This window comes from Oncorhynchus kisutch, unplaced genomic scaffold, assembly GCF_002021735.2.
Source record: "Oncorhynchus kisutch isolate 150728-3 unplaced genomic scaffold, Okis_V2 scaffold2840, whole genome shotgun sequence".
Lineage (NCBI taxonomy): Eukaryota > Metazoa > Chordata > Actinopteri > Salmoniformes > Salmonidae > Oncorhynchus > Oncorhynchus kisutch.
Window position 1 is genome coordinate 1 of NW_022264785.1, and position 21,225 is coordinate 21,225.

At 38.4% G+C, this 21,225-nt stretch overlaps 3 protein-coding genes across 3 annotated transcripts; all 3 read right to left on the reverse strand.

Annotated features, from left to right (window-relative positions):
* Positions 1-2,783: 2,783 nt before the first annotated feature.
* On the reverse strand, positions 2,784-3,932 carry LOC116370945 (interferon beta-like). The gene is made up of 5 exons (XM_031819909.1): positions 3,807-3,932; positions 3,624-3,710; positions 3,343-3,492; positions 2,996-3,085; positions 2,784-2,891 (listed from the first exon to the last, which is right to left on the reverse strand). Exons 1-5 carry the CDS (start codon positions 3,930-3,932, stop codon positions 2,784-2,786), a joined length of 561 nt encoding a protein of 186 aa, XP_031675769.1.
* Positions 3,933-10,371: 6,439 nt separating this feature from the next.
* On the reverse strand, positions 10,372-11,520 carry LOC109897570 (interferon beta-like). The gene is made up of 5 exons (XM_020492075.2): positions 11,395-11,520; positions 11,212-11,298; positions 10,931-11,080; positions 10,584-10,673; positions 10,372-10,479 (listed from the first exon to the last, which is right to left on the reverse strand). Exons 1-5 carry the CDS (start codon positions 11,518-11,520, stop codon positions 10,372-10,374), a joined length of 561 nt encoding a protein of 186 aa, XP_020347664.2.
* A 5,748-nt stretch (positions 11,521-17,268) lies between these two features.
* LOC109897264 (interferon beta-like) lies at positions 17,269-18,417 on the reverse strand. Its single transcript, XM_031819910.1, has 5 exons — positions 18,292-18,417; positions 18,109-18,195; positions 17,828-17,977; positions 17,481-17,570; positions 17,269-17,376 (listed from the first exon to the last, which is right to left on the reverse strand). Exons 1-5 carry the CDS (start codon positions 18,415-18,417, stop codon positions 17,269-17,271), a joined length of 561 nt encoding a protein of 186 aa, XP_031675770.1.
* Positions 18,418-21,225: the final 2,808 nt, after the last annotated feature.

The following is a 21,225-nucleotide window of genomic DNA, read 5'->3' on the forward strand; positions in this document are numbered from 1 at the left end:
GATATATGTATATTTTATATGTCTTCACTCAACTCAACCACAGCAGGTGCACTGCCAAGGCGTCCTAGACACCACAAAGGCGCTTGGAAGTTCCCAGTTTCATATGTGATTTGTGGCAGCAAAATGCATCCTATTTGTGGTGATTTAGAATTTGCTCAGATTAATGTAGCCTCTATTCGAGAGCATTTGATATTGGACCCACCCAGTGGCGACCGGTTTTCCAACCGTACCCACCTTTTTGAGACCCATATGTTTAACTACAACAACAAAAAGATTAGCCACAACAGCAGAACAATTACATTTGTTTAACTTTTTTGTTTTGTTGCCTGTTTTACTTGTTTATTTGGAATCAATAAGTTTCACATATCAGTTTGTAAACAATGTAGAAAAAGAACAACAATCATTGAGTTAATAAAGCTGCATACAAAAATTGTCTCTTTTGCTTTCTTGAGTAAGACAAGTTACCATCGAATATTTTTAGATCGTTCATTGTCTGCTTATATGCCCTGTTTTTAATCCTTCGGTTCTGACTTGGTGTACAGGGAAAACACTGTGAAGAAGGTTGAATGATTCCCTTGATAAGCCCCAATTTTTATCGGGTGATTCTTAATTATGCTATTGTGAAATGAATCACGAAAAACGTAAAGGTAGTGAATAGTTTTCATACATGTGTATGCAAAGAATTACATTGGAGCAATGCATTTCATGATAACAGAATACACTGTGCACCTTTGCATTCTAGTTAGCGAATATTACTTCTAATACGTTATTGATTGTGGAACACAATTTCATAGATGGGTTGGAACCGTAGAATGAGCAATTCTAATAATGTAATAGTATCTCCATGGTTGGAACGGAAGTTGTATAGGTGCTCAAAGTACACTGTTCAAAACAGGCCAGCCCTGTCCAAACCAGGCCAGCCCTGTCCAGTGATAAAACACACTTAATTGAAAAAAAGCATTTGAAGATATCTACATTTTGAGAAGATACATTTGACTTGTTTTAATGGCTTTCCTTTATGGATTAGTAGGCTATAGGACTAATTGTACTGCCATCCGTGCATATGTCCTGAGCATGTTTAATACAAATCTTAATGTCCGCTATGGGGGTGCCACAAGGTGAAATTCTCGGGCTGACTATTTCTATGAATATATCAATGATGTAGCTCTTGCTGCTGAGATTCTCTGATCCACCTCTACGCAGACGACACCATTCTGTAGACATCTAGCCCTTCTTTGGACACTTTGCTAACAAACCTCCAAAAGAGCTTCAACGCCATACAACACCTCCTTCCGTGGCCTCCAACTGCTTTTAATTGCTAGTAAAACTAAGTGCATGCTCTTCCATCGATTGCTGCCGCACCCTCTTGCATCAATAGCAACCACGACTCTGGACGGTTTTGACTTAGAATATGTGAAACAACTACAAATACCTAGGTGTCTGGTTAGCCTGTAAACTCTCCTTCCAGACTCACATTAAGCATCTGCAACCCAAAATTAAATCTAGAATCGGCGTCCTACTTCACAACAAAAGCCTCCATCACCCATGCCACCAAACATACCCTCGTAAAACTGACAATCCTACCAATCCTTGACTTCGGCGATGTCATTTACTAAATATCCTCCTACACTCTACTTAGCAACTGGATGTAGTCTATCACAGCGCCATCCGTTTGTCACCAAAGCCCCATATACTACCCACCCACTGCGACCTGTATGCTCTCGTTGGCTGGCCCTCACTACATATTCGTGGCCAAACCCACTGGCTCCAGGTTATCTATACGTTTTTGCTAGGTAAAGTCCTGCCTTATCCCAGATCACTGGTCACCATAGCAACACCCACCCTTAGCACGCCCTCCAGCAGGTATATGCAGGTATATTTCACTGGTCATCCCCAAAGCCAACACTTGCTTTAGCCGCCATTCCTTCCAGTTCTCTGCTGCCAATGACTGGAATTAATTGCAAAAAATCACTGAAGCTGGAGACACATGTCTCCCTCTCTTACTTTAAGCATCAGCTGTCAGAGCAGCTTACCGATCACTGTAGCTGTACACTGCCAATCTGTAAATAGCAAACCAAACTACCTCATCCCCATATTATTACTTACCCTCTTGCTCTTTTGCACCCCAGTATCTCTACTTGCACATCATCATCTGCACGTCTATCACTCCATTGTTAATGCTAAATTGTAATTATTTCGCCTCTATGGCCTGTTTATTGCCTTATCCCCCATACTCTCCACATTTGCACACACTGTACATAGATTTTTCTATTGTGTTATTGACTATACGTTTGTTTATGTGTAACTCTGTGTTGTTGTTTTTGTCGCACTACTTTGCTTTATCTTGGCAGTGTCGCAGTTGTAAATGATAACTCGTTCTCAACTGGCCTACCTGGTTAAATAAAGGTGAAATAGAAAATAACTACATAAAATCACACCTTGGACTTGGATACAGAATGAGCACTCAGATTACCAATATTTAAAAGTATTTTTTATTTTATTAACTTAACATTTGATGAAGAGCTACAAAAGGCACGATTTTCAAATAGATAAATAGATTCATAAATAGGCCTACAACAATAAATAACCTTGATAAATAAATAAATAAATAAATATATAAGTAGGCCTACATCAATAAATAACCTTGATAAATAAATACATAAATAAATACATGTATAATATTGCTGTTTGACATTGCACATTGCATGATTGTAGAATAGAAGGCTTTAAAAATCAAGCACAATTGTAAAACACATTAGTAAAAAAGATCTGCAAGTTCAAATTCATGTTCTGTTGGACCACAGAAGGCTGTCAGAGGTGTGTTTCAGAATGAATTCTAGGGTGTACAGGAGTTCTTTTCGAACCACTTCCCAGGCGCAGTAACTGAAATTCTGTGAAAATTAAAATAAATTGTTAGGGCAATGTAGGGTAATATTGTCCTATGTAGAGATATTATCAAAACAATATGTCTATTTGTTTTCAAACTATATCCTACCTTTTCTTTTAAAACTGCTGCAATGTTCCCAAAGTATGTCTTCAGGCCCTCTGCCCTGATGGGATAATCACTTGTATCCACACTGCTCATCTGCCAGAAAGGAAGAAAGAGGCAGGCGATGAATAATAATTAAAATTCATCCATTATAGTGTATTTGCTTGTACCCTACTTTTTATTTTATGAAAGCCGCGATGTTACTAAAGTAGGTATTCAGCGCATTTTCCCTGACTAGATAATCACCTGTATCCACACTCCCCATCATTTGACACAAGAATAAAATAATTAAAATGTCACCATACCATACTTAAACAGTTAAGCTATCTGTATTGGCCTAGGTAGGTACTCACACACTCGCTCTCTTCAATCTGACGGTAGATAATGTTCTGAAAATACTCCAACTTCTGTTGGTCCCACATTGTCGGCAGTTTGTCAGTTCCGAACAATGTGTCGATGTTCTTCAATGTCTCATAAATAGCCTTAGCAGCACTGCTGCTCAACTGAAACGGACAACAACAATAATTCCAATTAACATAAATGGCCGTGTAAAGTGTTCTACTTTCTAATCCTAACGGTTGCAAATACTCTTTCATGCTGTAAAGAACTCTTGAATATGCTCGCTTGCCCTTACCTGTGGCGCCCCGGAGGTTGCAAATGCGGTGGCTGGGAATGCCATGAAGACATTCTCCTGCAGGCACTCCAGAGGAAAATGACCTCCCTGAAAGAAGGAGAAAACACATTTTTCACGTTGAGCTATTCAGTTAAACATAGTTGGATAATACATCTCAAGTCAAAAGTAATTTAGAAAATCTACCATGTCTCTCAGTAGGTTGTGGGTTGTTCGCACCAGCTGTCCTTGTAGCTGGCAAGGCATGGGCATCGAGAAAACCTGCGCGAGGCAGAGGAAGACGCTCATCCAAGTGAAAGTCTGAATTGCCATTCTTATGGTAGTTAGATGATCTGCAACAGATGGTCATTGTTAGTTGAATATAATCCTGAAAATAATAAATTAATTGAAGCCTGAAGCAATGATCAAATGATAGCATGTTGTTGACTTACCTGTTGCCAGTATATTGCAAATTTCCTCCAGTCAGAATTTGGTTTGTGTTCTGATCCCATATCTGCGGATTATCTTAAGTAGTGAGGGTTGTACGGATGTACAAAAAGTGAAAGGGTGTCTCGCTAAATTAAGAGTTGAAATGAATGAATTTGGGAAAGTTTTGCCTCGTGAACCGCAAGACCGGATTTCTCTTTCGTGGGCTCCACTTCCCTCTCATCATGTTTCGAGTTTTCCTTCATAGGAGGAACATTTTCCTAAGTAGGTTAAAAAAAAGAACTCATAGAGAGAGAGAGAGAGAGAGAGAGAGAGAGAGAGAGAGAGAGAGAGAGAGAGAGAGATAATCGACCCCTTCACTTTACAATGCGTGCAGTAGACCTCTTTATGTCTTTATAAACACCAATATTTATCTAATAGCACTTTTATGAACTAAGGGAATACCTACTACAATGTTTATTTGTTAATCAGAAACCTGCTATTAGCATGTTTGTGTGTTTCTCGCGTGTCACACGCGTTCGTTCGTGTGTATGTGACAGAGGGAGTGAGAGATGATGATTTGATATTGATCTCGTTCTCTTTGCATCTTCTGTCTCTAATCCCATTCATGTGGATACATTCGAATGAAACTGTTGATAATAACTGATGATTAAATAGAAATCATCCAGCATTTGATGACGTATGTATCTGAATAATCAGGCTAACATTACCATTTGACTATTTATTACTTAGGAGAGACTAAATAAACCAATGTGCTAATGTGTTTTGATAACATTGTCGTGGGTTTAGTAGAAAAATACCCAATTCCCAATAACACTATTTTTCACCGTCTTGGATATGCTTAGTTAAAGGGGCAATTTCTGCGAATGCTACATTTAATTTAGGACATTTAAATGAATGTTACACAGGCTACCTATTGACTCTTGGATAATATATAACTTTTAAAGGCCCAATGAGCTCAGTTCACGTGTCTTATCCTCAACAGAACACAAAATGTACTTTTTAATTACATTGTTTGAAACAATATACATCTAAAAAAAACCTGTAATGCTTGAAAATGTATTTGAAACTATAATGTTGGTCTTTTGGATGGTCATTACATGAATCAATAGCTCTCTGATAGCGGTTACTTTTCTCGACCCACATCCCTCATTTACCAGAATAGTGGTTGAGTGACCACTATGGTGTTTAATTTAACTGTAGATTGCCTATAAACAAATAAATGCATGAGACTGAATGGATGAATAAATGGATGACTGAATATATAAATGAATGGAAAAAAACTATATGATAATAGATGCATGTATTATGTCATTTAATGGTGTTATAATACATAAATACAAAGCCTTCACATATAAACATATCAGTCAGTCAGTAAAAATATCATCCATCTATCTATTAGCCAGCCTCAAGGACATGTCACATGTCTCCAATGATGATTATGAGGTTGTCTAACAGACCGCGCTGTGTTCCTGGAGCGCATACAAGACATGCATTTATTTCAGTCAACTCAACCACAGCAGGTGCTGCGCCAACGCATCCGACGACACACAAAAAAACGACGCTTGGAAGTTCCAAGTTTCAGCGAAATTCCTCCGATTTGTGGTGATCTAGAACTTTTCCTCTGATTAATTTCACCTATTTTCGAGGGCATTTGATATTGGAAACCTTCTGTTTCAAGATTGTGTTCAGCTTGTTGAAATACGTTTTCAGAGACCCTTTGCCTGAAGTCACTGACCCTCCATCTCCAGAGGATGCCCCAACACCACACCCGACCTGAAGACAATATAAAATGGTTGTGAGTGAATTAGTTCCGTCTTAAGAAAAGTACAGAAAAAAAAATATATCGCTTAGATGAAATCACAAAATAAAGACCTATGCCAATTATTGTCTGCCCCCCAAATATAATTTAGGCTACAACATGAGGGATCATACTTACGCATCCCTCCAATTTCTTAACTTAACTAGGTCATCTGTTTTTGAACAGGTTCAGTGTTTCTTTGTTCCATGTGAACGGAGTCAGGCTGTTAAATAATTGGGCCATATATTCCAAAGACTCTAATGCAACCACAGAGACGTCCTCGCTCTGTATAATAGAAAACACCGTTTTAGGCATTAGGATGTCTCATAAATTCCATGGTTAAACTTCCAATTGATCATTTTGAAATGGAAAAACATCAAACTCTCTAGTTTATTCTATCCAAATCTTGCTACATGATACACTTCAGTATCTTACCTGTGTGTTCTTGTAAACATGCTCTGGAAACATGCGCTCGACTTTTCTTTACGGAAACAGAACTCGAAATTGTCCACCCTGAAATAAAGTCATATCAATATCAAAAAGTGAACTGTTTTATTTTACCAGGCAAGTCAGTTAAGAACAAATTCTTATTTTCAATGACGGCCTGGGAACAGTGGGTTAACTGCCTGTTCAGGGGCAGAACGACATATTTGTACCTTGTCAGCTCGGGGGTTTTGAACTCGAAACCTTCCGGTTACTAGTCCAACGCTCTAACCACTAGGATACCCTGCCGCCCCGTATTGGAATAGTATCCACAAATGAAACATTGTGGTACAGAGAGTGAAGGCATTGGTTATATAAAACGTCCTATAATAAAATAAAATAAATTGAGGTCTAATAATGAGATATATTGAGTATCAAATTGTACACATCAAATAGTGGACAGGTGCAAAAATTGCGCACTAGCGCATGAATTGCGTCCACATGCACAGTTCAGATGCTGCCGTGTATAAGCAGAACAGAACAGAGTCAGGTAGATACTCAACCATTTAAAGGCTAGCATGAATATTTGAATTTTTCGTCGTTCGGAGAGACTAGCAGGCCTGCCAGAATAAACCAATTTACCAATGTGTTGTGATAACATTATCCTAGGTGAAACACGTAGGTAAAACACGGTACAGCTTCCAAATGTAGTTCAAACTAGCCCATAACTTTAATCTCGTAGATGGACATTCCTTTCATCCTTAGTTATTTGACAATGATTACTTTTCTCCAACCCCAATTCTCAGCTATTGAGAAAAATAGTGGTTCATTGACCGTTTTGGTGTTGTTTGAATAGCAGACTGCTCCTTTAAAAAAGTCAGTCTATAAACAAATGAATGCATGAAAGAATGAAGGGATGAATGACTGAATTTATAAACGAATTAATAAAAATGATGAGAGAATAATTATTAGATTTTATTATAAAGGAATAACTTCATAGCCTTCACATATAAATGTCAGTAAACCATGTTTATAAATAAATCATTCAGTCAGTAAATATATCAGCTGTCAATCTATTAGCCGGGATCAGAAACATGTCACATGTCTCCAATGATGATTATGTTGTTTTCCAACAGACCTCTTCTTCCTCATGGCTTGACTCTGCTGTCGAGAAATGTCTTGAACTGCACCAGGTTGTCGCGAAACTCCACTCGCGTGATCTCCCATGCGCATGCGCTGTGTTCCTGGAGAGCATATAATATATATATATATATATATATATATATATATATATATATATATATATATATATGTGTATTTTATGTCTTCACTCAACTCAACCACAGCAGGTGCGCTGCCAAGGCGTCCTATGACACCACAAAGGCGCTTGGGAGTTCCCAGTTTCATATGTGATTTGAGGCAGCAAAATGCATCCTATTTGTGGTGATTTAGAATTTGCTCAGATTAATGTAGCCTCTATTCGAGGGCATTTGATATTGGACCCACCCAGTGGCGACCGGTTTTCCAACCGTACCACACCTGTACCACACCTGTTTTGAGCCCCATATGTTTAACTACAACAACAAAAAGATTAGCCACAACAGCAGAAAATGTACATTTGTTTAACTTTTTTGTTGTTGTTGCCAGTTTTACTATTTTGGCATCAGTAAGTTTCACATATCAGTTTGTAAACAATGTAGAAAAACAACAATAATGATTGAGTTAATAAAGCTGCATACAAACGTGGTCTCTTTTTTGCTTTCTTGAGTAAGACAAGTTATCATCGAATATTTTTAGATCGTTCATTGTCTGCTTATATGCCCCGTTTTTTAATCCTTCGCTTCTGACTTGGTGTACAGGGAAAACACTGTGAAGAAGGTTGAATAATTCCCTTGATAAGCCCCAATTTTCAACGGGTGATTCTTAATTATGCTATTTTGTGAAATGAATCATGAAAAACGTAAAGATAGTGAACAGTTTTCATACATGTCTATGCAAAGAATTACATTGGAGCAATGCATTTCATGATAACAGAATACACTGTGCACCTTTGCATTCTATTCGGCGAATATTACTCCTAATACGTTATTGATTGTGGAACACAATTTCATAGATGGGTTGGAACCGTAGAATGAGCAATTCTAATAATGTAATAGTATCTCCATGGTTGGAACGGAAGTTGTATAGGTGCTCAAAGTACACTGTTCAAAACAGGCCAGCTCTGTCCAAACCAGGCCAGCCCTGTCCAGTGATAAAACACACTTAATTGAAAAAAAGCATTTGAAGATATCTACATTTTGAGAAGATACATTTGACTTGTTTTAATGGCTTTCCTTTATGGATTAGTAGGCTATAGGACTAATTGTACTGCCATCCGTGCATATGTCCTGAGCATGTTTAATACAAATCTTAATGTCCGCTATGGGGGTGCCACAAGGTGAAATTCTCGGGCTGACTATTTTCTATGAATATATCAATGATGTAGCTCTTGCTGCTGATGATTCTCTGATCCACCTCTACGCAGACGACACCATTCTGTAGACATCTAGCCCTTCTTTGGACACTGTGCTAACAAACCTCCAAAAGAGCTTCAACGCCATACAACACTCCTTCCGTGGCCTCCAACTGCTTTTAATTGCTAGTAAAACTAAGTGCATGCTCTTCCATCGATTGCTGCCGCACCCTCTTGCATCAATAGCAACACGACTCTGGACGGTTTTGACTTAGAATATGTGAAACAACTACAAATACCTAGGTGTCTGGTTAGCCTGTAAACTCTCCTTCCAGACTCACATTAAGCATCTGCAACCCAAAATTAAATCTAGAATCGGCGTCCTACTTCACAACAAAGCCTCCATCACCCATGCCACCAAACATACCCTCGTAAAACTGACAATCCTACCAATCCTTGACTTCGGCGATGTCATTTACTAAATATCCTCCTACACTCTACTTAGCAAACTGGATGTAGTCTATCACAGCGCCATCCGTTTTGTCACCAAAGCCCCATATACTACCCACCACTGCGACCTGTATGCTCTCGTTGGCTGGCCCTCACTACATATTCGTGGCCAAACCCACTGGCTCCAGGTTATCTATACGTTTTTGCTAGGTAAAGTCCTGCCTTATCCCAGATCACTGGTCACCATAGCAACACCCACCCTTAGCACGCCCTCCAGCAGGTATATGCAGGTATATTTCACTGGTCATCCCCAAAGCCAACACTTGCTTTAGCCGCCATTCCTTCCAGTTCTCTGCTGCCAATGACTGGAATTAATTTTAAAAATCACTGAAGCTGGAGACACATGTCTCCCTCTCTTACTTTAAGCATCAGCTGTCAGAGCAGCTTACCGATCACTGTAGCTGTACACTGCCAATCTGTAAATAGCAAACCAAACTACCTCATCCCCATATTATTACTTACCCTCTTGCTCTTTTGCACCCCAGTATCTCTACTTGCACATCATCATCTGCACGTCTATCACTCCATTGTTAATGCTAAATTGTAATTATTTCGCCTCTATGGCCTGTTTATTGCCTTATCCCCCATACTCTCCACATTTGCACACACTGCACATAGATTTTTCTATTGTGTTATTGACTATACGTTTGTTTATGTGTAACTCTGTGTTGTTGTTTTTGTCGCACTGCTTTGCTTTATCTTGGCAGTGTCGCAGTTGTAAATGATAACTCGTTCTCAACTGGCCTACCTGGTTAAATAAAGGTGAAATAGAAAATAACTACATAAAATCACACCTTGGACTTGGATACAGAATGAGCACTCAGATTACCAATATTTAAAAGTATTTTTTATTTTATTAACTTAACATTTGATGAAGAGCTACAAAAGGCACGATTTTCAAATAGATAAATAGATTCATAAATAGGCCTACAACAATAAATAACCTTGATAAATAAATAAATAAATAAATATATAAGTAGGCCTACATCAATAAATAACCTTGATAAATAAATACATAAATAAATACATGTATAATATTGCTGTTTGACATTGCACATTGCATGATTGTAGAATAGAAGGCTTTAAAAATCAAGCACAATTGTAAAACACATTAGTAAAAAAGATCTGCAAGTTCAAATTCATGTTCTGTTGGACCACAGAAGGCTGTCAGAGGTGTGTTTCAGAATGAATTCTAGGGTGTACAGGAGTTCTTTTCGAACCACTTCCCAGGCGCAGTAACTGAAATTCTGTGAAAATTAAAATAAATTGTTAGGGCAATGTAGGGTAATATTGTCCTATGTAGAGATATTATCAAAACAATATGTCTATTTGTTTTCAAACTATATCCTACCTTTTCTTTTAAAACTGCTGCAATGTTCCCAAAGTATGTCTTCAGGCCCTCTGCCCTGATGGGATAATCACTTGTATCCACACTGCTCATCTGCCAGAAAGGAAGAAAGAGGCAGGCGATGAATAATAATTAAAATTCATCCATTATAGTGTATTTGCTTGTACCCTACTTTTTATTTTATGAAAGCCGCGATGTTACTAAAGTAGGTATTCAGCGCATTTTCCCTGACTAGATAATCACCTGTATCCACACTCCCCATCATTTGACACAAGAATAAAATAATTAAAATGTCACCATACCATACTTAAACAGTTAAGCTATCTGTATTGGCCTAGGTAGGTACTCACACACTCGCTCTCTTCAATCTGACGGTAGATAATGTTCTGAAAATACTCCAACTTCTGTTGGTCCCACATTGTCGGCAGTTTGTCAGTTCCGAACAATGTGTCGATGTTCTTCAATGTCTCATAAATAGCCTTAGCAGCACTGCTGCTCAACTGAAACGGACAACAACAATAATTCCAATTAACATAAATGGCCGTGTAAAGTGTTCTACTTTATAATCCTAACGGTTGCAAATACTCTTTCATGCTGTAAAGAACTCTTGAATATGCTCGCTTGCCCTTACCTGTGGCGCCCCGGAGGTTGCAAATGCGGTGGCTGGGAATGCCATGAAGACATTCTCCTGCAGGCACTCCAGAGGAAAATGACTTCCCTGAAAGAAGGAGAAAACACATTTTTCACGTTGAGCTATTCAGTTAAACATAGTTGGATAATACATCTCAAGTCAAAAGTAATTTAGAAAATCTACCATGTCTCTCAGTAGGTTGTGGGTTGTTCGCACCAGCTGTCCTTGTAGCTGGCAAGGCATGGGCATCGAGAAAACCTGCGCGAGGCAGAGGAAGACGCTCATCCAAGTGAAAGTCTGAATTGCCATTCTTATGGTAGTTAGATGATCTGCAACAGATGGTCATTGTTAGTTGAATATAATCCTGAAAATAATAAATTAATTGAAGCCTGAAGCAATGATCAAATGATAGCATGTTGTTGACTTACCTGTTGCCAGTATATTGCAAATTTCCTCCAGTCAGAATTTGGTTTGTGTTCTGATCCCATATCTGCGGATTATCTTAAGTAGTGAGGATTGTACGGATGTACAAAAAGTGAAAGGGTGTCTCGCTAAATTAAGAGTTGAAATGAATGAATTTGGGAAAGTTTTGCCTCGTGAACCGCAAGACCGGATTTCTCTTTTCGTGGGCTCCACTTCCCTCTCATCATGTTTCGAGTTTTCCTTCATAGGAGGAACATTTTCCTAAGTAGGTAAAAAAAAGAACTCATAGAGAGAGAGAGAGAGAGAGAGAGAGAGAGAGAGAGAGAGAGAGAGAGAGATAATCGACCCCTTCACTTTACAATGCGTGCAGTAGACCTCTTTATGTCTTTATAAACACCAATATTTATCTAATAGCACTTTTATGAACTAAGGGAATACCTACTACAATGTTTATTTGTTAATCAGAAACCTGCTATTAGCATGTTTGTGTGTTTCTCGCGTGTCACACGCGTTCGTTCGTGTGTATGTGACAGAGGGAGTGAGAGATGATGATTTGATATTGATCTCGTTCTCTTTGCATCTTCTGTCTCTAATCCCATTCATGTGGATACATTCGAATGAAACTGTTGATAATAACTGATGATTAAATAGAAATCATCCAGCATTTGATGACGTATGTATCTGAATAATCAGGCTAACATTACCATTTGACTATTTATTACTTAGGAGAGACTAAATAAACCAATGTGCTAATGTGTTTTGATAACATTGTCGTGGGTTTAGTAGAAAAATACCCAATTCCCAATAACACTATTTTTCACCGTCTTGGATATGCTTAGTTAAAGGGGCAATTTCTGCGAATGCTACATTTAATTTAGGACATTTAAATGAATGTTACACAGGCTACCTATTGACTCTTGGATAATATATAACTTTTAAAGGCCCAATGAGCTCAGTTCACGTGTCTTATCCTCAACAGAACACAAAATGTACTTTTTTATTACATTGTTTGAAACAATATACATCTAAAAAAACACTGTAAAGCTTGAAAATGTATTTGAAACTATAATGTTGATCTCTTGGATGGTCATTACTTGAATCAATAGCTCTCTGACAGCGGTTACTTTTCTCAACCCACATCCCTCATTTACCAGAATAGTGGTTGAGTGACCACTATGGTGTTTAATTTAACTGTAGATTGCCTATAAACAAATGAATGCATGAGACTGAATGGATGAATAAATGGATGACTGAATGTATAAATGAATGAAAAAAACCGATGTGATAATAGATGCATGTATTATGTCATTTAGTGTTATAATACATAAATACAAAGCCTTCACATATAAACATATCAGTCAGTCAGCAAAAAGATCATCCATCTATCTATTAGCCAGCCTCAAGGACATGTCACATGTCTCCAATGATGATTATGAGGTTGTCTAACAGACCGCTACTTCCTCACCGCTTGACTCTGCAGTCGACTTCGTCACCACAGCTTGACCATGGTGTCAAGGAATTTTTAAAACTGCACTAGTTTGTAGCGAAGCTCCTCTCCCACGATCTTACATGCTCATGCGCTGTGTTCCTGGAGCGCATACAAGACATGCATTTATTTCAGTCAACTCAACCACAGCAGGTGCTGCGCCAACGCATCCGACGATACACAAAAAAACGACGCTTGGAAGTTCCAAGTTTCAGCGAAATTCCTCCGATTTGTGGTGATCTAGAACTTTTCCTCTGATTAATTTCACCTATTTTCGAGGGCATTTGATATTGGAAACCGTCTGTTTCAAGATTGTGTTCAACTTGTTGAAATACGTTTTCAGAGACCCTTTGCCTGAAGTCACTGACCCTCCATCTCCAGAGGATGCCCCAACACCACACCCGACCTGAAGACAATATAAAATGGTTGTGAGTGAATTAGTTCCATCTTAAGAAAAGTACAGAAAAAACATATCGCTTAGATTAAATCACAAAATAAAGACCTGTGCCAATTAATGAGATATATTGAGCATCAAATTGTACACATCAAATAGTGGACAGGTGCAAAAATAGCGCACTAGTGCATGAATTGCGTCCACATGCACAGTTCAGATGCTGCCGTGTATAAGCAGAACAGAACAGAGTCAGGTAGATACTCAACCATTTAAAGGCTAGCATGAATATTTGAATTTTTCGTCGTTCGGAGAGACTAGCAGACCTGCAAGAATAAACCAATTTGCCAATGTGTTGTGATAACATTATCTTAGGTAAAACACGTAGGTAGGTAAAACACGTAGGTAAACACGGTACAGCTTCCAAATGTTGGTGAAACTGGCCCATAACTTTAATCTCGTAGATGGACAGTCCTATCATCCTTAGTTCTTTGACAATGATTACTTTTCTCCAACCCCAATCCTCAGCTATTGAGAAAAAGAGTGGTTCATTGACCGTTTTGGTGTTGTTTGAATAGAAGACTGCTCCTTTAAAAAAGTCAGTCTATAAACAAATGAATGCATGAAAGAATGAAAGGATGAATGACTGAATATATAAACGAATTAATAAAAATGATGAGAGAATAATTATTTGATTTTATTATAAAGGAATAACTTCATAGCCTTCACATATAAATGTCAGTCAACCATGTTTATAAATAAATAATTCAGTCAGTAAATATATCAGCTGTCAATCTATTAGCCGGGATCAGAAACATGTCACATGTCTCCAATGATGATTATGTGGTTCTCCAAGAGACCTCTTCTTCCTCATATGGCTTGACTCTGCTGTCGAGGAATTTCTTGAACTGCACCAGGTTGTCGCGAACCTCCACTCGCGTGATCTCCCATGCGCATGCGCTATGATCCTGATATATGTATATTTTATGTCTTCACTCAACTCAACCACAGCAGGTGCACTGCCAAGGCGTCCTATGACACCACAAAGGCGCTTGGAAGTTCCCAGTTTCATATGTGATTTGTGGCAGCAAAATGCATCCTATTTGTGGTGATTTAGAATTTGCTCAGATTAATGTAGCCTCTATTCGAGAGCATTTGATATTGGACCCACCCAGTGGCGACCGGTTTTCCAACCGTACCCCACCTGTTTTGAGACCCATATGTTTAACTACAACAACAAAAAGATTAGCCACAACAGCAGAACAATTACATTTGTTTAACTTTTTTGTTTTTGTTGCCTGTTTTACTTGTTATTTTGGAATCAATAAGTTTCACATATCAGTTTGTAAACAATGTAGAAAAAGAACAACAATCATTGAGTTAATAAAGCTGCATACAAAAATTGTCTCTTTTTTGCTTTCTTGAGTAAGACAAGTTACCATCGAATATTTTTAGATCGTTCATTGTCTGCTTATATGCCCTGTTTTTTAATCCTTCGGTTCTGACTTGGTGTACAGGGAAAACACTGTGAAGAAGGTTGAATGATTCCCTTGATAAGCCCCAATTTTTATCGGGTGATTCTTAATTATGCTATTGTGAAATGAATCACGAAAAACGTAAAGGTAGTGAATAGTTTTCATACATGTGTATGCAAAGAATTACATTGGAGCAATGCATTTCATGATAACAGAATACACTGTGCACCTTTGCATTCTAGTTAGCGAATATTACTTCTAATACGTTATTGATTGTGGAACACAATTTCATAGATGGGTTGGAACCGTAGAATGAGCAATTCTAATAATGTAATAGTATCTCCATGGTTGGAACGGAAGTTGTATAGGTGCTCAAAGTACACTGTTCAAAACAGGCCAGCCCTGTCCAAACCAGGCCAGCCCTGTCCAGTGATAAAACACACTTAATTGAAAAAAAGCATTTGAAGATATCTACATTTTGAGAAGATACATTTGACTTGTTTTAATGGCTTTCCTTTATGGATTAGTAGGCTATAGGACTAATTGTACTGCCATCCGTGCATATGTCCTGAGCATGTTTAATACAAATCTTAATGTCCGCTATGGGGGTGCCACAAGGTGAAATTCTCGGGCTGACTATTTTCTATGAATATATCAATGATGTAGCTCTTGCTGCTGATGATTCTCTGATCCACCTCTACGCAGACGACACCATTCTGTAGACATCTAGCCCTTCTTTGGACACTTTGCTAACAAACCTCCAAAAGAGCTTCAACGCCATACAACACTCCTTCCGTGGCCTCCAACTGCTTTTAATTGCTAGTAAAACTAAGTGCATGCTCTTCCATCGATTGCTGCCGCACCCTCTTGCATCAATAGCAACACGACTCTGGACGGTTTTGACTTAGAATATGTGAAACAACTACAAATACCTAGGTGTCTGGTTAGCCTGTAAACTCTCCTTCCAGACTCACATTAAGCATCTGCAACCCAAAATTAAATCTAGAATCGGCGTCCTACTTCACAACAAAGCCTCCATCACCCATGCCACCAAACATACCCTCGTAAAACTGACAATCCTACCAATCCTTGACTTCGGCGATGTCATTTACTAAATATCCTCCTACACTCTACTTAGCAAACTGGATGTAGTCTATCACAGCGCCATCCGTTTTGTCACCAAAGCCCCATATACTACCCACCACTGCGACCTGTATGCTCTCGTTGGCTGGCCCTCACTACATATTCGTGGCCAAACCCACTGGCTCCAGGTTATCTATACGTTTTTGCTAGGTAAAGTCCTGCCTTATCCCAGATCACTGGTCACCATAGCAACACCCACCCTTAGCACGCCCTCCAGCAGGTATATGCAGGTATATTTCACTGGTCATCCCCAAAGCCAACACTTGCTTTAGCCGCCATTCCTTCCAGTTCTCTGCTGCCAATGACTGGAATTAATTGCAAAAATCACTGAAGCTGGAGACACATGTCTCCCTCTCTTACTTTAAGCATCAGCTGTCAGAGCAGCTTACCGATCACTGTAGCTGTACACTGCCAATCTGTAAATAGCAAACCAAACTACCTCATCCCCATATTATTACTTACCCTCTTGCTCTTTTGCACCCCAGTATCTCTACTTGCACATCATCATCTGCACGTCTATCACTCCATTGTTAATGCTAAATTGTAATTATTTCGCCTCTATGGCCTGTTTATTGCCTTATCCCCCATACTCTCCACATTTGCACACACTGTACATAGATTTTTCTATTGTGTTATTGACTATACGTTTGTTTATGTGTAACTCTGTGTTGTTGTTTTTGTCGCACTACTTTGCTTTATCTTGGCAGTGTCGCAGTTGTAAATGATAACTCGTTCTCAACTGGCCTACCTGGTTAAATAAAGGTGAAATAGAAAATAACTACATAAAATCACACCTTGGACTTGGATACAGAATGAGCACTCAGATTACCAATATTTAAAAGTATTTTTTATTTTATTAACTTAACATTTGATGAAGAGCTACAAAAGGCACGATTTTCAAATAGATAAATAGATTCATAAATAGGCCTACAACAATAAATAACCTTGATAAATAAATAAATAAATAAATATATAAGTAGGCCTACATCAATAAATAACCTTGATAAATAAATACATAAATAAATACATGTATAATATTGCTGTTTGACATTGCACATTGCATGATTGTAGAATAGAAGGCTTTAAAAATCAAGCACAATTGTAAAACACATTAGTAAAAAAGATCTGCAAGTTCAAATTCATGTTCTGTTGGACCACAGAAGGCTGTCAGAGGTGTGTTTCAGAATGAATTCTAGGGTGTACAGGAGTTCTTTTCGAACCACTTCCCAGGCGCAGTAACTGAAATTCTGTGAAAATTAAAATAAATTGTTAGGGCAATGTAGGGTAATATTGTCCTATGTAGAGATATTATCAAAACAATATGTCTATTTGTTTTCAAACTATATCCTACCTTTTCTTTTAAAACTGCTGCAATGTTCCCAAAGTATGTCTTCAGGCCCTCTGCCCTGATGGGATAATCACTTGTATCCACACTGCTCATCTGCCAGAAAGGAAGAAAGAGGCAGGCGATGAATAATAATTAAAATTCATCCATTATAGTGTATTTGCTTGTACCCTACTTTTTATTTTATGAAAGCCGCGATGTTACTAAAGTAGGTATTCAGCGCATTTTCCCTGACTAGATAATCACCTGTATCCACACTCCCCATCATTTGACACAAGAATAAAATAATTAAAATGTCACCATACCATACTTAAACAGTTAAGCTATCTGTATTGGCCTAGGTAGGTACTCACACACTCGCTCTCTTCAATCTGACGGTAGATAATGTTCTGAAAATACTCCAACTTCTGTTGGTCCCACATTGTCGGCAGTTTGTCAGTTCCGAACAATGTGTCGATGTTCTTCAATGTCTCATAAATAGCCTTAGCAGCACTGCTGCTCAACTGAAACGGACAACAGCAATAATTCCAATTAACATAAATGGCCGTGTAAAGTGTTCTACTTTCTAATCCTAACGGTTGCAAATACTCTTTCATGCTGTAAAGAACTCTTGAATATGCTCGCTTGCCCTTACCTGTGGCGCCCCGGAGGTTGCAAATGCGGTGGCTGGGAATGCCATGAAGACATTCTCCTGCAGGCACTCCAGAGGAAAATGACCTCCCTGAAAGAAGGAGAAAACACATTTTTCACGTTGAGCTATTCAGTTAAACATAGTTGGATAATACATCTCAAGTCAAAAGTAATTTAGAAAATCTACCATGTCTCTCAGTAGGTTGTGGGTTGTTCGCACCAGCTGTCCTTGTAGCTGGCAAGGCATGGGCATCGAGAAAACCTGCGCGAGGCAGAGGAAGACGCTCATCCAAGTGAAAGTCTGAATTGCCATTCTTATGGTAGTTAGATGATCTGCAACAGATGGTCATTGTTAGTTGAATATAATCCTGAAAATAATAAATTAATTGAAGCCTGAAGCAATGATCAAATGATAGCATGTTGTTGACTTACCTGTTGCCAGTATATTGCAAATTTCCTCCAGTCAGAATTTGGTTTGTGTTCTGATCCCATATCTGCGGATGATCTTAAGTAGTGAGGATTGTACGGATGTACAAAAAGTGAAAGGGTGTCTCGCTAAATTAAGAGTTGAAATGAATGAATTTGGGAAAGTTTTGCCTCGTGAACCGCAAGACCGGATTTCTCTTTCGTGGGCTCCACTTCCCTCTCATCATGTTTCGAGTTTTCCTTCATAGGAGGAACATTTTCCTAAGTAGGTTAAAAAAAAGAACTCATAGAGAGAGAGAGAGAGAGAGAGAGAGAGAGAGAGAGAGAGAGAGAGAGAGAGAGAGAGAGAGAGAGAGAGAGAGATAATCGACCCCTTCACTTTACAATGCGTGCAGTAGACCTCTTTATGTCTTTATAAACACCAATATTTATCTAATAGCACTTTTATGAACTAAGGGAATACCTACTACAATGTTTATTTGTTAATCAGAAACCTGCTATTAGCATGTTTGTGTGTTTCTCGCGTGTCACACGCGTTCGTTCGTGTGTATGTGACAGAGGGAGTGAGAGATGATGATTTGATATTGATCTCGTTCTCTTTGCATCTTCTGTCTCTAATCCCATTCATGTGGATACATTCGAATGAAACTGTTGATAATAACTGATGATTAAATAGAAATCATCCAGCATTTGATGACGTATGTATCTGAATAATCAGGCTAACATTACCATTTGACTATTTATTACTTAGGAGAGACTAAATAAACCAATGTGCTAATGTGTTTTGATAACATTGTCGTGGGTTTAGTAGAAAAATACCCAATTCCCAATAACACTATTTTTCACCGTCTTGGATATGCTTAGTTAAAGGGGCAATTTCTGCGAATGCTACATTTAATTTAGGACATTTAAATGAATGTTACACAGGCTACCTATTGACTCTTGGATAATATATAACTTTTAAAGGCCCAATGAGCTCAGTTCACGTGTCTTATCCTCAACAGAACACAAAATGTACTTTTTTATTACATTGTTTGAATCAATATACATCTAAAAAAACACTGTAAAGCTTGAAAATGTATTTGAAACTATAATGTTGATCTCTTGGATGGTCATTACTTGAATCAATAGCTCTCTGACAGCGGTTACTTTTCTCGACCCACATCCCTCATTTACCAGAATAGTGGTTGAGTGACCACTATGGTGTTTAATTTAACTGTAGATTGCCTATAAACAAATAAATGCATGAGACTGAATGGATGAATAAATGGATGACTGAATATATAAATGAATGGAAAAAAACTATATGATAATAGATGCATGTATTATGTCATTTAATAGTGTTATAATAAATAAATACAAAGCCTTCACATATAAACATATCAGTCAGTCAGTAAAAATATCATCCATCTATCTATTAGCCAGCCTCAAGGGCATGTCACATGTCTCCAATGATGATTATGAGGTTGTCTAACAGACCGCGCTGTGTTCCTGGAGCGCATACAAGACATGCATTTATTTCAGTCAACTCAACCACAGCAGGTGCTGCGCCAACGCATCCGACGACACACAAAAAAACGACGCTTGGAAGTTCCAAGTTTCAGCGAAATTCCTCCGATTTGTGGTGATCTAGAACTTTTCCTCTGATTAATTTCACCTATTTTCGAGGGCATTTGATATTGGAAACCTTCTGTTTCAAGATTGTGTTCAGCTTGTTGAAATACGTTTTCAGAGACCCTTTGCCTGAAGTCACTGACCCTCCATCTCCAGAGGATGCCCCAACACCACACCCGACCTGAAGACAATATAAAATGGTTGTGAGTGAATTAGTTCCGTCTTAAGAAAAGTACAGAAAAAAAAATATATCGCTTAGATTAAATCACAAAATAAAGACCTATGCCAATTATTGTCTGCCCCCCAAATATAATTTAGGCTACAACATGAGGGATCATACTTACGCATCCCTCCAATTTCTTAACTTAACTAGGTCATCTGTTTTTGAACAGGTTCAGTGTTTCTTTGTTCCATGTGAATGGAGTCAGGCTGTTAAATTATTGGGCCATATATTCCAAAGACTCTAATGCAACCACAGAGACGTCCTCGCTCTGTATAATAGAAAACACCGTTTTAGGCATTAGGATGTCTCATAAATTCCATGGTTAAACTTCCAATTGATCATTTTGAAATGGAAAAACATCAAACTCTCTAGTTTATTCTATCCAAATCTTGCTACATGATACCACTTCAGTATCTTACCTGTGTGTTCTTGTAAACATGCTCTGGAAACATGCGCTCGACTTTTCTTTACGGAAACAGAACTCGAAATTGTCCACCCTGAAATAAAGTCATATCAATATCAAAAAGTGAACTGTTTTATTTTACCAGGCAAGTCAGTTAAGAACAAATTCTTATTTTCAATGACGGCCTGGGAACAGTGGGTTAACTGCCTGTTCAGGGGCAGAACGACATATTTGTACCTTGTCAGCTCGGGGGTTTTGAACTCGAAACCTTCCGGTTACTAGTCCAACGCTCTAACCACTAGGATACCCTGCCGCCCCGTATAGGAATAGTATCCACAAATGAAACATTGTGGTACAGAGAGTGAAGGCATTGGTTATATAAAACGTCCTATAATAAAATAAAATAAATTGAGGTCTAATAATGAGATATATTGAGTATCAAATTGTACACATCA